A 16312-nucleotide genomic window follows, 5' to 3' on the forward strand; every position below is an offset into this window, starting at 1 on the left:
TCCACTTCCCTGCCGGAGTAAACCCGATTAAATGAGCTGGAATCACATTTTCTGCTCATTCTTTCCTCCCCGTCTCTTTTTCTCGGGGCTGTCCTCGTAAACGCCACAGAGTTACTTATTGTTTAATGCTTTAACCTCTCACCTCCATAATTACCTCATTAATGTCATCCTTTGTATCACTCCCTCTCCTCGTGTCCATTTAATAAAAATAATAAAGCATAATTAACATTTAAATCTCTTTCCTACAGTCTGTTGCTCTCCTCTACATCGTTCTCTCTCCCCTCTCTTACTCTACCAGACTACATGTCTCAGTCACTACGGCAACCGATGCTTTTTTTTCTTCTTCCTCACTTGCTTTCTGTATCTCCCCCCCTCTCGTCTCCCTCTCTCTCATTCCCTCTCTCCGCTGCCAGAGGTAAGCATGATAACTGATATGCGTCTGAGTGCTTGTGTCCGACTGCCGGCGTGCCTGCGCTGTCTCCCGGTGACATTTCTTTGGCATTTCGGGGAAGAAAGTTCCCCGTTTCTGCCCAAAGTGGCGCACTGAGTCCTGGCTCCGTGCGTGACGCTGGAAATGATGATTAATGTGCTGCGCTCAGGTGTAACTGTGTGAAAGGGAGAGCAGACCTGACAGTGAGTGTGTACTTTTTTTTTTGCATGCAGATGTTGATTCTGTGCAAACATGTGGCGGGCAAATGAGTGGTAAATTTAGATCTCCCTTGAGGAGGCTTTGCTAAGATTGTTTTTTTTTTTTTTTTTAAATCTTCTTTTAAGAGATAAAGTTGGCTTTGAGCCAGCCCACATGCTGGGTTCTGTGTTTTTAAATGGGAAAAATAGATTAAAGGAAAAAAGCAGGACGCTCCCCCCCCCCCTCTTTCTTCTTCTTTTCTGTATCTCTCTTGCCCTCATGTCTTGCAGAGATGATCGGAGAAGAAGAGTCTCTGTGAACACAGCGAAGCGATGGAGAGATGGTAAGATTTCTGAGTATGGGATGCAGATGCATAAAATGTCACTCTGATTGATGGCTGGCATGGGAATCAATGCCTGAGCTGCAGAGGCTGTGCAAGGTGCCTCTGGGCAACCGGTTCTCTCTGATACATGCTGTCCACACAGCCTTAAAAAGTCTTACGTTCATGTATCCAAAATGAAGGCCTTCAAATGTCCTTCATTAATTGAAAAAAACAATAAATTGGCCTTAGTTAATCACAGGTGTTACATTTTGTGAGGGCAGGACTATTTAAGCTCATATTTTCCGTTTAGTTTTCGTTTTTCTTGCGGGACTATATTGTTATGAAAAACTTTTGAGTCATAATCAGATTTGATCATTGCGCGGTTGCGGCTACGGCTAAAGTTGCTAATAAGCTAGCTAGTTTGTTACTTCCATTAAGTGGACATTTATCGGCAGTTGACTGCACGATGTTTGTCTTCGCCATTTTCTCACTTCTGTTGCCAACTCATACTATGTATTTATTAGCGATTTTCCCCTCTACATTTCCGTCGTGATACCAGTCTTAAAGTTGGTAGACTCGGTTCAATTGGGGACCAAAATTTCAATATTTGTTATATTTTCAATGAGCCGAACCAATTAAAAACTGCCGTTCACCCTTTCGCCTGTGATGGCGCTGCGCCAAAAAAGCGACACCAAAACCTCCGAAGAAGACGTGAGCACAGCTTCCTTCTCAAAATGTAAATAAAAATGGAGTAGCTTCAAATTTTAACAGTCGTGTGATTTTTCTTTTGTTTTTTCTCTAACGTTAGATTCTCGCTTTTGTCTTTATTTGTATTTACCCATAATGCTCTGTGCTATAATTGGCTTCCTGCTTTTTTGAGTCGTCACTGGGCATCTTGGCATTCACTATCAAACCAAAACGGAGGTTTTTAGGTGGAAACAGAGTTCAAACAAACCGAGCTCTCTCGGTAAACGAACTAAGGTTCAATTTAAACGTACTAAGCAGGGCTGGTGTGAATTCACCCTCAAATTTCTTTCATAATGGTTTTAAAGGAACGGTATTATGCGTTTTCTGGGCACATAGTGTCATTTTATAGCACAGAAATTTAACTATGTTATAAAACTTGTTATAAAAGTGCTGTATATATCAAATACGACTTAAAATAAATTTTACTTGTAATTTAATGCTTTGACATTGGGCCTATGTCTCTTTAAATACTCCTTTCTGAAACTCTGCCTTCAGGAAGTCATCATAACACTACTCCTTTATTAACTCTTTAACAACATTTTTACCACTGACAAATAGCTTGCATAATGAGCTCAGCAGATGCAAAGTTCCACCAGGTGTTTGCTAGTTGCTGCTGGCTAGTCTGAAGGAGCTGAGTGGGAGATTCATGGGTGGGGAATGCTCTCTAAGCTTGGAAACTGCTGCTTCAAGGAGGAGCTGTGTCTCGAAGGCGGAGCTAGGTCCACTTAAACGTTTTGGAGAGCTGATTAGTTGCAATGGAGATTAAAGGATTTATCAAAAAATGCATGAAAGAATCAAACCAATACTCCATGAATAACATTCTAACATGATGTAGAGCACAAAAAAGTTGACTTTACACAGTACTGCCCCGTTAAAGCGGACAAAACAGGTCTGGTGTAAATTCCATTTGTCATGGTCTTTAAAAGTCTTAAATTCAAGTTGGTGAAACCTGCAGGAGCCCTGTGATAGCTCCTGTCACTCCTCTTTCAGCTCCATCTCTCCTGTCGCACGACTCGCTGCCCTCATCTTCCTGCTCCTGGCCGCCCTGCTCTCACAGCCCTCCACCTGTAGCGGCGAAGAGGACGAGAAGCCGGAGAACTCCCCGTCTGCACAGCTGTCCGTCAACTCCCAGGTGACGCCCACCCCGCTGTGGGCGGTGGTGTGGGGCCCCACGCAGCCTCTGGAGGAGGATGCCACCTACCACTTGCTGTCCAGCCAGGAAACCGACCACCTGCACCTGCAGGAGGTCAGCAGCGCCACGCCGGGGGATTGGGTCTACCTCGATTCAAGCGTGCAGCCCCAGGAGAAAGCACACTTGGAGTCCAGGAACAGGGAGGGAGAGAAGGATGGAGGGACGGAGGCAGAGGAGGCGAAACCTGAGGAAGGTGGGCATCAGGAGATCCGCATGAAGGGTTTCTAAATAAAGGTGGTCCTGAGTGTGTGAGCACACACACACACTCGCACCAGGAGTCCTCCAGGGAATTAGCTGTCACAGGGGTGAAGGCTGACACCCTCCTGTGTGCAGCCGGCTGTGTCTGCGCCGGGGAATGCCTAATAAAGTTCTCATCACTCACAGGGAGAATTTGGCTCGTGTCAAAACTGCATAGAAAAAATAAACAAACGGAGAGCGACGGCGTTGGATTGGTGGTGTAGTCAGAGGCCAGAACCTCACACATCCAATTTCATGTCTCAGCTGGCTTTATTGATTCCTTCTGCTGTTCTGAATTCAATTACAGGTGTATCTCAATAAATCAGAGCATCACTGGAAAGTTAATTAATTTCAATGATCCAGTTTAGCAGAAATGATGCTCAAATATATGGATCCATTTCACTCAGAGGGATGTATTTCAAGTGCTCTGGTGATTATGGCTTCCAGCTAACACAAAAAACTCACCTTCTGACAAAACCAACATTGCATAATATCAACAGAAATATATATTTTAAAGGGGCAGTATTATGTATTTTCCAACCATATATTGCCATTTTATAGCACAACTAAGTAGCTTTGTTACCTGCTGTTCTTATAAAATTCCATACATATCAAATTTAACATCATAATTTAACGCATTGAAATTGGGTCTCTGTCTCTTTAAACCTCCTGCTCTTTCTGAAACTCCATCTCCAGGAAGTCATCATAACGTGGCTCTTCTATTAACCCTTTAACAACGTTTTTACCAGTGTTGCACTGAGAAGTAGCTCATACAATGAGAGCAGCAGATGTTCCACCAGGTGTTTGCTAATTGCTGCTGGCTAGTCTGAAGGAGCTGAGCAAGGGACGGCTGCTCTGTGAGGCAGAAACTCAGAAGCTTGAAAACTGTGATTTGGAGGAGGAGCTGTATCTTGAAACTGGAGCTAGGTCCACCCACAACTGAATGGTTGCCATGGAGATTAAAGGATTTTTTTCAAATGTGCATGAAAGAATCAAGGAAACACTCCAGGTATTTTTCTTTGGATGAGGGAATAACAATATGTGTAGCTCAGACCTGTTGATTCTGCATAATACTGCCCCTTTAATTCAGAAATCCTAGCTTACTGAATGGCACAGTATATGGACTCAATACTCAGTTGAGGCTTATTTTGCTTGAATTACTGCATTAATGCAGCATAGCATGGAGGAAATCGGCCTGTGGTTCTGCTGAGGTGTAATGGAAGCTTTGCGATCTGCCTGCAGGACATCTACCTTGTTGGCTCTGGTGTCTTTCATATGGACTCTCATTAGTATTTCTGGCCAATCATGGATCCAGGTTTTGGTACCTTCAGCAGTGGATCGATACCAAGTCCTGCTGGAAAACGAAATCAGCTTGACAGCAGAAGGAAGCATAAAGTGCCATAAATCGTCCTGGTAGATGCCTGCATTGACTTTTGATAAAACTACAGACTCTCCACTTTGACTCTCTTTGGAAATTGATGTCCAAGAGAAATACAAACTTTGCTTTGATTAGTTCTGGTTCACGAGCCGCTTGATGTCGTGCTAATCTCCTCCACACTCTTGAATTAGGGACACATTACCTTTTTTCTTCCACAGTTTTTCCTTCCACTTAACTCTCCATTAATGTGCTTGGTTCCAGCTCTCTGTGAACAGCTAGCTTCTTAAGTAACAACATTTTGTTGGCTTATCCTCTTTGTGGAAAGTGTCTGCTGGTTAAAATATAATATTTTTTAAAAATAAATGTATTAAAATTACATTTTTTAGAATTTTTTTTGTTTTTTCCTAATGTTACTGAAAAAAATGCTCAATATATATATGCATAACATGAGTTTAGTTTTTAAATTGATTTAGTGGAAGAATAATAATGAAAATCTGATGATATTCTAATTTATTAAGACGCATCTGTCTGCACAGCATGTTTTGTAGCAGGCGTGTGTGTGTGTGTGTGTGTGTGTTGCAGTGGACCCTCAGTTCTACGTCACCGTGACCATCTCCTCGCTGCTCATCCTGACAGCCGTCATCATCACAGCCAAACTCTGGTAAGGAGCTGAACCCTCTCCGTTGAGCCGCTCTGCGTGTGAATACATGAATATGAAATGATGGACCCTCACTGTGCGAGCTGGACACCCGTCCCACAGCAGGACGGGGTTAACGCGTCCTGACTAAAACACCTCGACGTGAAGTTTAATCACATCGGAGCTAACTTTCTGATGCTTGATGCAAACATTGGGAGGAAATTACTTGGTTATTGAGATTCCTGGCGTGAAAATTTTATTTTAGATCTTATCATAATGTCAGTTTCCATTCAGGATGTATTGAGGTCAGTTGTGGAGTTGCTTAGTTTCTAAACTGGAGATTAGGAGGCCTCTGAGGACTTAGAAGATAAACTTTCAGCGTTACCAAATGAATAAAACATTACTCTGCTGCTTAAAAGGGAAATTTCTTTTTGTAAAGCTTTTATCTGGCTAATTACAGGCATAATTGCACTTCATTAATATACGAAAATGTCTTAAATGGACTAATTTGGCTTAGATGAACTAGTTTTGAGTGGAGGAAGTGGAGATGGTTTAGTTTTCAGTTATAATAGTTTTTTTTATATATATAAGACATTCAGCAGATCAGTCTAGAAAAAATAGAATAAATAAATGGAATAAATGCTTTTATTAGCAGTTTTACTGCATTGTTGTTTTTACTTTTACTACAGTAATATTATTTTGAACTATTGCTTCTCTTACTTGAGGACAATTTTGGGATATTCTAAAAAAAATACAAATAACTTTAATGAAGAAACAAATATATTTTAATAAATAATCTATGAGATACAGAAACTCCTGCAGAACTCTTGTTTCTACACCAGCTTTGTTGCTCTAATGTTGTTTTTTATTTAGAGGTTAATAAGACACAAACACTATGTAAAGTGACTGGAAATACATTACCCTGTTCCAATATACACATTACCTTCTGTTAGTATTAATTTTAAGTTTAATATTGAAATGGTGTTTCTCCTTCCTGAATGTGTTTTGTATTTATTTGTAATCATTTTTCTTTTATTTTAGTCCAGAATATCTTTATATTTTGTCTGATTGATGACATTTTAAAATATTGAATCGGATTTTATGATTGGTCACTCAGTAATTGAGTAAACTTTTTTACCAAATACATTTTTAATCTTTAGTAATTGTTTTGAAAAGCTACTTTTTACTTTTACTTGAGTGAAGATATGTTGACGTATTGCTGCTCTTAATTGAGTATAATTTCCGGCTCCTCATCACCATGGCGAAGCATAGTAGGGGCAGCATCATGCTGTGGGGATGCTTTTCTTCAGCAGACAGGAAGTCGGTCAGAGTTGGTAGGAAGATGGATGGAGCTAAATTTAATGAATCATGTATGATTTTTCCTCTGTGTTGATCTGTCACATAAAATCCCACTAAAACAAGAGTTTGTGACCAAAGACGCACCGATCCGATATCAATATCTGTATCAGCGCCAATATTTAAAAATATTCTAGATTAGGTATTGGTGCTCCCTGAGGGCAGATCTATTCAGTATAATTCTATGCTTTGTTCGCTGATTGACTTCTTGCTTAATTATTTATTTTATTTTATTTATTATATTTAGAATTCATAATTTCACTTTCTGAATTATTTTAAAAGTTTGTTGCATTTTAGTTTTTACATATTTGAACAAGATAGTCAACTTTTTGTTTTCGTCGGTTTCAGCTTCTTTATCATTTATTGTACTGTAGCTGTTTTGCTCCTAATTGCGCTGGCTGAACAGATTAAAGTTGTTTTTACATGTTTGACCGAGCTAGTGAAGCTATTGGTGTGTTTATATGTGCTGACCTGCTGCAGAGATATCAAATAAATTTGTTATTCTGTACATTTCTGTCTGTGTTTTAAAAGAGAAACGTTTTAAAGAGGCAGTAATACGTGTTTTCCAGGCGCTTAAGGCCATTTCATAGCACAATCAAGTAACTATTTTAACTTCAGTTGTTAAAAATGCTATATTTATCAAATTTGATATAAAATACATTTTTCTTTGTAATTTAACAACTTAAAATTGGGCCTCTGTCTCTTTAAAAATTCCTACGCTTCAGGAAGTCATCACATCGCTCCTCTATTAACCCTTTAGCAACATTTTCACCAGCGTTGCACTGAGAAGTAGCTGCTGTAATGGGGTCAGTAGATGCTCGAGTGTTTGCTAATTGCTGCTGGCTAGTCTGTAGGAGCTGAGTGGGCTTAGGGTGCTCTGTGAGGTGGAAGCTGTGAAACTGCCGCTCTGAGGAGGAGCTGCGCCTCGAAGGCGGGGCTAGGTCCACCCAGGCGTTTTGGATAGCTGACTGGTTGCCATGGAGATTAAAGGATTTCTCAAACATGCATGAAAGAATCAAGGCAAATCTCCAGGTGTGTTGTTGATGAGGGAATAACATTTTCTGTATCGGATCGGTACCGACCGATACTAAACCTCAGACATCGGTATCGGAGGTGAAAACAGTGGAATGGTGCATCCCTCGTTAAAAGTGAAAAACTTTTAAGGGTAGGAATACTTTCTGATGTTCCTCGCTGATGGTGGTGGCAGCACGGGGATCCAAACTGCAGATGGCTGACGGCCCCACGCTGGTGCCTCTGGTTTGTGTATCGTTATGGTTACGTAATGGTTCTGTGTGATCCCCCACCAACTCTCCCTCTCAAGTGAAAGCTGAGTAATTGCCTACTAATGACTTTATTAACAACACTTGTGCTCCTCAAAGTCACAGTTGGCACAGATGTGTCATTTAGAGCCATTAGTGTTGCAATGATTAAACATTTGCCGCCATCATTAGGACGCGGAGAGCCGCTCTGATTGGCTGGCTCGCCGGCTTGGACGTTAGCATGGCCTCCACTTAGGCTGAGTGTTCCTGAGCAGCAGCCCACCTGCCGCTGAAGCTCTCAGCGCATGCAGACGTGGTGGTAAACATGCGGTATGTGTTGCCTTCTCATGGCGGGGAAGGTGCGGCTTGGCCATTATCTGGAAATTGGGAGTCGTCCATGTGATGTAGTGAGGCACTCACACGCTTTGCTGATCAAACCAATAAGATCCCGGTTTATTTGACCGCTGGGACCCTCTCCCTCCCCTCCCCTCACACTTCCACTCTCTTCCTCCTCACTTTATTACTCTTATCTGTGAATCTTGCCCCAAAGTCTTTTATAACCTAATTTTACATTTCTTTCTCTAATAATGAGCTTCTTCCTTCCTCGTCTTAATCTTAGTTTTCCTCTCTTTTCTTTTTCGGGGTTTTTTCCTCCCCGTTTCAGATACCTGCGTTCCCTCTTTTGCACAGTCGGCTCTCTTATCTCCCCTCACCGGTTTCTCAGTTCTCCCAGAAACACCAGTCTGGCTGAAGATTCACAGATAATCCTCCGTCTTGCCGGCGGCGGATACATGATTTGTCTTTTCTCTTTTGTATTATTATTTTTTTCTCCCTCCGTGTTCCTGAGACCGGCGTCGCTGTTGTTCTGATAACTTACTTCCACTTATGAGCCCCCACCGCGCAGTCGTGCCGCGCCATGCTGCGCTGGTGGATGTGGGAGAAAAGGGCAGCAGAGAAACGGCAGCAGAGCACTCTCAGCAGACTGGCTCTCGCTTCAGTGTCATAAATGTGTAAATAACACCATGTGTTCGATGGAGAGAAGAGGGGAGGGTGCAGATGGACCCAAATGATAGCCTATAGTGGAAATTGGCTATCGTCCAGTTCATTATGATTATGGAGGAACGGCATATGCGCTCAGTGATTTTTTTAGTTTTTTTTTTTTTCTTTCTTTTTCCCCCAATGCTAAAATTGCCGGTGTGGGTAGAGCTGTGAGGCGATGTGCTGTGGTGTCAGCCAGGAGTGGACAGGTGCTGCTGTGGAGAGATGAGGCTTCTGGAGGCTTTTAATGCTCTCAGAGCAGCTTTGCTGTTCCTCAGTGGGTCTTTAGTGGCACCCTGCTGTGTTTACAGAACATGGTACCATCTAAAAAGTATTCACACCCCTGGAAACGGTTTTTTTAAACTTAAACTTTAGTGTTTTCATTGGGATTTTACTATAAATTGGCCCCGATTTCCAGTGATCAGCCGATAATTACATGTGAAGTAAATCTTATATATTATATAATATCAACTGCTGTCCTCTTTTACCAAGTTCATATCAGTCAACTATGGTAGGAGTGCACCGATTCCAGTTTCACTATTGGTGAAAATCAGTATCAGCAAGGTTAGGCTTTTTAAAGATTGGTAATCTGAGATAGGCCAGAAAGCTGCAATCAGTGCACCGCTAGATTTTAGGCGAAAGACCAACTCAAAGTAGGACTTAAATGTGAAGTGGAAGGAAATAGAAACACGGTTTTAAGTTCTTTACGAGCCTGAAATCTTTGCCCATTCTTCTTCTCAAAGTAGACTAAACTCAGTTTAGAAAGATTACATAGAGATTGTATGGTAAGAAATAGTTTTCAACTCCTCCCACTGATTCTCAACTGGATATTTATGTCTGGACTTTAACTAGACCAGTGGTCTGCAACCTGCAACCAATGGCCCTTAATAATTTGGCTAAAACACTACAGAACCAATCATTTAAAAAAGAATAAACAATATGTACATAAACAACCAATCAGAGCCAGGAGGCGGGTCTTGGTGCTGTCAATCACCCTCCATGTGGCGTTGCTCATCCCTGCCCCTCTCCCATTTGCTCTTTACTACACTGCAGCTAGCATAGCCTGTTGTGAATGCTAAGGCTAGTTGATGTAGCATAGCCTGTTGTGAATGCTAAGGCTAGTTGATGTAGCATAGCCTGTTGTGAATGCTAAGGCTAGTTGATGTAGCATAGCCTGTTGTGAATGCTAAGGCTAGTTGATGTAGCATAGCCTGTTGTGAATGCTAAGGCTAGTTGATGTAGCATAGCCTGTTGTGAATGCTAAGACTAGTTGATGACAGTGATGGTTTTCCTATAACTGTAAGTTGTTCCTCTGGCATTAGCATCGAGCAGCGAGTACATGAGAGTGATTAACAGCACTAAGACCCGCCTCCTGGCTCTGATTGGTTGTTTTTGGTGCATTTCTTCAGAAGGAAATAGCAGCTCAGGGATCGATCTTTTCACAGATCGTCTCATAAACTCACTGTTTTCACAAATATTTAAAAAACATATATTTCCTATAAAAGTTATACACTGCAGCTTTAATGTTCAGTGAGCGCATGATTTTCTAGCTATTTATGAAAGCACATGCATTAGATTTATTTAGAGTGTCGGGGTAGAAGGGGTTGAATGCATTGAAAGTTCAGTGAGAACTTGTCATATAAAGTTTGTTGTAATGTGACGACAGTTTCCATGGGGAAATGATCGACTTGTTCTTGTCGCTGAAGTAAATTGCACGACACCTCAGTGATACGTCAGTTCGCTTCTTCACCTTGTTGCACACTTCTCACCTCACCCCGCTGACCCCCTCCTCCTCCTCTTCCTCCTCCTCTTCCTCGCAGCTCTGACGGTGTTTTAATGAGTTCGATGTTTTTCTCCTTCACAGTGGCGGGGTAATGTGCTCGCTGATGCTAAACGACTCAATGTTCTCGATGCTCTCTGACTTTGCCACCTCTCTTTCTTCTTTCTTCTTTCTTTCTCATGATCTGCTCTCATTTTTCTTTGTTTCACTCCACTCCACCTCCTCTTCCTCTTCTTCTGCTTTCTCTCCCAGTTACGATCGCAGCTGTTCCCAGCATCCGCCCCCGCTTTCCCGTGGCGTGGCCCCCCCTCTGTCCCTCGCGCTCCCGCGTTCCCTTGCTTCGGAGGACAGCAGGCAGACGCTGCACAGCACCGCCTCCTCCTTCACCGACAGGGAGAGGTAATGAATCGGCCCGGCGGCCCCGCACAGCCACGGCGTTTGAGCGGCCAAGCCCGTGACTCCGCCTTGCGTCTGGGTTTAAGTTTGCGAGCGCTCGCATGCAGCATAATTGGGCAGTACAGCGCTATTCTCTGTAGGACATTAAGGCCTGGAGTGTTGGTGCTGCTGTTAGATGTATCAGTGTTTCAAACTCCCCCCTCCCCAGATGAGTCATCTGGCGCCTATGAGAGAGGCGCCGAGCCACCTTCCATGAAATGATGCTTTTGTTCAAGGGTATTTTAAGTTAATCTCAATCAGGATAATTATAGAGCCACTCTCTAGTGCTGCTTCTTGCTTCCTCCACCCATTGGCTTTTCCTCCATCTCCTCCGTCTCCCAGCAGTCCCCAGTGATGCAGCTCTCCATCCACACCATCTTCAGGCCTTTACTCTTCCTTCCTCTTCCTCCTCACTCTTCGTCTTCAAACTTTTAATTCATTTAATTTTGCAAGATACAAACATACAAACGTTTATCATCAATTTTACATCTTATCTATACAATATTCCATTTTAAACATTAGGACAATATGGCTGACAAATATATCACAACAGTAGCGTTTCATATTGGTCAATATCAATAATTCTTTATTAGTTTTTTGTTTTAAATATCTGAAACTGGTGGTGTGATCTTTCTGTTTTATTCACAGTTTCCACAGAGCAGTTTTTTTTATTTTACAGTAGTTCCTTAAACTGCTGCTGCGCCAGTTACTCAACAAGTCGTTGCTAGGTAACCACAAGTTACCCAGCAGGTTGTTGCTAGGTAACCAAAGAATGAGTCAGTTAGTTGATGCCTCTAACCTTCCTTATTTGGAGAGGTTGAGCAGCAAATGTCTTCCCTACATCTCCCAGGATGCTGTGCGGTTCTGAATCTGAGTTCAGTGAAATTAGTATTCTATCAGACATATTTTCTATTGATATCGATCAATGTCTGTTGAGATTTATGTTATTGATTTATTTATATTCATGCTGCCTAGTTCTGAATCTGCTACAAATCTTTTTGAAACTACAGAAATACATTTTCCTCAAATAGGGCTGAAAAGATTTATCAGATTAATCGATTATTGAAATAATCGTCAACTGATATAATAATCGATTAATCGTTAACTGGAGTATTCATTCAAAAAAAGGCAATTTGCTGAAAAAACAGCATGTTCAGAGCAATAATAAAACCAAAACTGTACAACAAATATATATATTTGGTATTTAAGATAAAAAAAACTTTGTAAATGAAGCTCCTAAAGTGACAAACTTTTAGCTTCGCCTGATTCAAATTCTGTGGATCTCAAAACCTCCTTTTAAGCCACTTTTGCTTGCCAATTATCAATCAATTAATGCAAAAATTAATCAATTAATCTACAAATAATCAAGCGTACACTAAAGAAATGCTATATTATTGCATTTTAGGCAATGACATTTTTACTTTCTTTTTTAAAAAAGGAATTATTTGTTTATTTGCATCTTTTGATGTATTTCTAATATTGCGTAAGAAGAATTAAGTGGTAAATGAGAAATCTGCAGATTGTGGAAATTTATTATCTGATTAATCAATTAATCATCTGAATAATTGATTTCTAAAATAATCGTTAATTGTAAATAAACCTAAACCCCATAAAGAAAAGCTAATCTTAAGTGACTATGTCAATAACAATGAAACTAACATTAATAAACAAAATGGATAAATGTAATTATTTGTCTCCATCTTAAGTCGTATTTTTGATGCCATTTTTTTCCATAATATGTTCCCTTCTTCTTCTTCTCTTGTCTCTTGCTGTGTCAGGATTCCAGTTGTGAACCTGTGACTATTTTCTGTCCGTATGACAAACATTTCTGCCGGACCAGGACGAGGGGACAAACCCGCAGCTGTTTTATTTTCCTCTCCGACTGTGAAAGAAATTCAGGGAACCCAGGTATCCAGCCATCGCGAAATCTCCCCGGCTTCCCTGAGGCCTGAGAAGAATCCGACTCGCTCCCTTCCTCTTGCTCGGTGTGAACATTTCTCTTGGTGTGCATCACTGTGACCCTGTTTTTCCACTGTTTGTACGGCCCCCCGAGCGCCGCCGAGCTACCCGGCGGCTCTGCGCCTCAGCCTGCCGTGACTAATTCACCAACAAGCAGTTTAACAGCCGTGCAGCATCCTGTCACCCCGCCCCCCTCTGAGACGGCCCTACCTGTGCTTCCTCAGCGCTATCAACGCCAATCCAGCAGACTCCTCTTGTGGTTTCCAGTCCTCTTCAGCAGTAAATGGTAAAAAGAGGCCGTTCTCAGCGTATCCAGGAGTATTTCACAAAGCCGTTTGGCGAGGCTGTAGCCAACAGGCAATGTGTTTAACATGTCACGCTCCAAAAACTGATGTTTATTCCCCAGCTTTGGGTGCCTGAAATGCAAATAGTGGGGGATCCTCTTCTCTGCAGATGTAGCCGAGCGTTTTGTTGTTGGGTTTTTTTTTTATTTTTTATTTTCCTCATGATTTGTTCTCTTAATTCTCTGGCTGAAGTTCGCCCCTTTGTCAAGCCTTCCTGCTGGACTGTTGTAAATGTGTTATTAAACAACGCACTTCCAGTGGCGGAGATAAGATATTCAGAACATGAATGGACATCTATTTTCCCTCCCCTCCTGACATTGGATGGTGCCTAACAAAGGACAGATTTATGTTTTAATACAAATGCGTGGGCGAACTGCAGCTGGGATCTTCAGACTAATCTTGGTGTTTGATTTTCTTTTCTTTCTTTCCTTGTTCCTGGGAGCTTTTTATCTCACTCTGGACAGCAAAACCTCCGTCATCAGCCATTTTGAGGAAAATAGCACACAAAGAAAAGAAGGATCACCAATGAATCTGCATGTAAACACTAAGAAAACGTGAAAATTCCTTATTGGAGAGTTTCCAAAGACAGATTTCAGTTTCTGTTAAAGGGGACCTATTATGCAAAATTCACATTTTTATACTTCCATCTGCGTTTCTGGTGCTTCTAAAAAAAAAAAAGCCCAAACACTAAAAAAAACAAAAAAACACCCAGATGACTTCTGGCAACAAGTTAATGTTTTTTGGTGTCTGGAAAATGAGCCGTTTTGATAACAGCGGGCACAGCACGTTACCTAGCAACCCCAGCCAAGCCTGGACCCGTTACCTAGCAACACAAGTGGAGTTCCAACACAATTTGTTCGCTGATTTTACTACTACCACTGGAAAAGGCAAGTGCTTTGTTGTTGATTTACCATCCAGAAACCACTCGCTGCATTCTCGTTGACTCGGCTGGAGGCTCTACTTCTGCTTTTCAAAGATATACGGTTGTGTAATTGCGCACCTGTTTTCAGCCATTTTCACCTGTGACTGTAGATGTTGAGCTGGGGGGCGTGGCTAGGAGCACCATTTGTATTTAAAGTGACAGGAGCCCCTAAAACATCTCCAGGCAGAACTGAGCAGACTAAAATCTCATCATCTAAAAATGATTTTGAGCAAAAAATGTAATAAACATGTTTTGTATCGCCCATAAACCAAACCTAACCCTCTCAAGGAAGCGTAATAGGTCACCTTTAACCTTTCTAAGCAGCTTTGACGTGAATCCCAGTCAAACCATTTCCTACAGATGTCGTACTGGTGGTTTCATGGTAGCTCGTGCAACACTTCAGATATCCAGTCTTGTGGTCGTTCGTAGCATTCCCATATGAATTTGGTCTTTCTGTTCCATGTAACTTGAATAAAGACTCGACACTGGCATTTTAGCTCTGTGTCTGTTTATTTCTGTGCATGCTGAACAAATTCCCCAGGGAGCTGCGCAATCCTCCATGCTTTATGGGGGGGATAAAGCTTACATTGTGCATTTTAATAGATACACGTGTATCCTAATCTGTCTCTCTGGAGTGCGAGCATTTAGTCCGGCGCTTTGCATCGATTTTTAAACCTTTAGTCTCGGCGTTAAAAAGTCCTGCATGTGCCAATCATGTTTGCAGCCACTGAAAGGGAGAGGAGAATAATGCGACTCCTTATCTCCTCACCTCATATGGATTCCTCTCGCTATAGCAAGATTAACAGGGTGCTAAGCAGGAATCTCCTCTGTGTGTAGTTCTTCAAACTAATGTCAATAAAATCAGGGCGGGAACAGGAAGAGGAATGCCATCGACTGTTCTGAGATTCTCCACCAGTCCTGCTGGTGCAGCGAGTGTTTACATCTCCTCAGGGCAATTCACTGATCAATCGGCGTAATAATGGATCGCCCGGCTTCCACTGGGGAGATTTAATGGCTGTGCATAAAGTATTCACCCAACAGGAACGTCTCACATTTACAGACTTAAGAGCATTTTCTTCATCTGCATTTTTATGAGATAGACCAACACAGTGTAGAGCATGGTGATGGCAGCATCATGCTGTGAGGATGAGAAATTAAAAAAAAACCCCAAAACATTTGCACAAAATCTCATGCATGATGAAAACACGGCAGGACATTGAAAACCAGAAGGGCTGAAACGATTAATCAAATTAATCACGATTAATCGATTATCAAAATAATCGTCAACTAATTATTAATAGATTAATTGTTAACTTGAGGATACAGACTGAAAAACCAGCACACTCAGAGATGTTTTAAGCCAAAACTGTGCAAAAATACACACATTTCTGCATATTTACAACCTTTGTCTGTAAATATGTTCAACTCAAAACTCAAGTGTCATTAATGTAGCTTCACCTGGTTCAAATTTATTTAAAAAAATCTCGTATTAGACACCATTTGCTATTCAATTATTAATTGGTTAATCCAAAAAATAGTCAACAGATCAGCTCTACACTGTCCTGATGAGTCAAGAAGAAGTAGCTGAACTTTTACCATTTAAGGAAAAAAATACATATATTTTCATCTTTAAAAATTCATCAAATTATCTGTTTATTTGCATATTTTAATGTATTTCTAATATTCTATTATTACACCTAAGTGAAAAATCTGCATGTTCCATTTTTTAATGTTATTAAATGTTTAATTGTTAGACAAACGATGAAACATTTGTCTAACAATTAATCTAGTTGTTAGACAAATACATTAATCGATAACTAAAATAATTGTTAGTTGCAGGCTTTTATGTTTTAGTCTCAGGCATAATTAATCAGGAACCAGAAATATGAAGCAAAACAACAAAAAAATTATTTGTTTTATTCTCGTTTTAAAGTCGCTTCTATGGGAATCTATTCTGACTTATTGTGTGCTGACTGTAGGGGGCGCCGTTTTTTCTTCTGTACATTAAAAGAATAAAAATTAATGCCTAAAAGTTTGAGTTTTCTATTAAATTGCCTGTCAGTAAAACAATTACTGTA

The 16312-nt window shown here is 41.1% G+C and overlaps 1 protein-coding gene and 1 long non-coding RNA gene across 4 annotated transcripts; one reads left to right on the forward strand and one right to left on the reverse strand.

The window, feature by feature from the left end:
* The first annotated feature begins 9 nt into the window (after positions 1-9).
* Positions 10-14730, forward strand: pianp (PILR alpha associated neural protein). 3 transcript variants are annotated; one of them, XM_032559444.1, is made up of 6 exons: positions 10-633; positions 919-971; positions 2688-3082; positions 5087-5165; positions 10827-10973; positions 12788-14730. In XM_032559444.1, exons 2-6 carry the CDS (start codon positions 961-963, stop codon positions 12807-12809), a joined length of 654 nt encoding a protein of 217 aa, XP_032415335.1. In that variant the 5' UTR covers positions 10-633; positions 919-960; the 3' UTR covers positions 12810-14730. The 3 variants fall into 3 exon arrangements, with proteins under 3 accessions (XP_032415335.1, XP_032415336.1, XP_032415337.1); XM_032559445.1 differs by having other exon boundaries at positions 10-415; XM_032559446.1 differs by lacking the exon at positions 10827-10973.
* Positions 646-3852, reverse strand: LOC116717819 (uncharacterized). The gene is made up of 2 exons (XR_004338816.1): positions 3793-3852; positions 646-2167 (listed from the first exon to the last, which is right to left on the reverse strand). It is a non-coding gene; the product is annotated as an uncharacterized LOC116717819 (long non-coding RNA).
* Positions 14731-16312: the final 1582 nt, after the last annotated feature.

Source organism: Xiphophorus hellerii, chromosome 3, assembly GCF_003331165.1.
Source record: "Xiphophorus hellerii strain 12219 chromosome 3, Xiphophorus_hellerii-4.1, whole genome shotgun sequence".
NCBI classification, from domain to species: Eukaryota; Metazoa; Chordata; class Actinopteri; order Cyprinodontiformes; family Poeciliidae; genus Xiphophorus; species Xiphophorus hellerii.

Excerpts from the sequence above, each read along its gene's own strand:
- pianp (XM_032559444.1), top strand. Across the intron at positions 3,083-5,086 it reads GGAGGCGAAACCTGAGGAAG|TGGACCCTCAGTTCTACGTC; the intron begins GTGGGCATCAGG and ends TGTGTGTTGCAG. Across the intron at positions 10,974-12,787 it reads TCCTTCACCGACAGGGAGAG|GATTCCAGTTGTGAACCTGT; the intron begins GTAATGAATCGG and ends TTGCTGTGTCAG.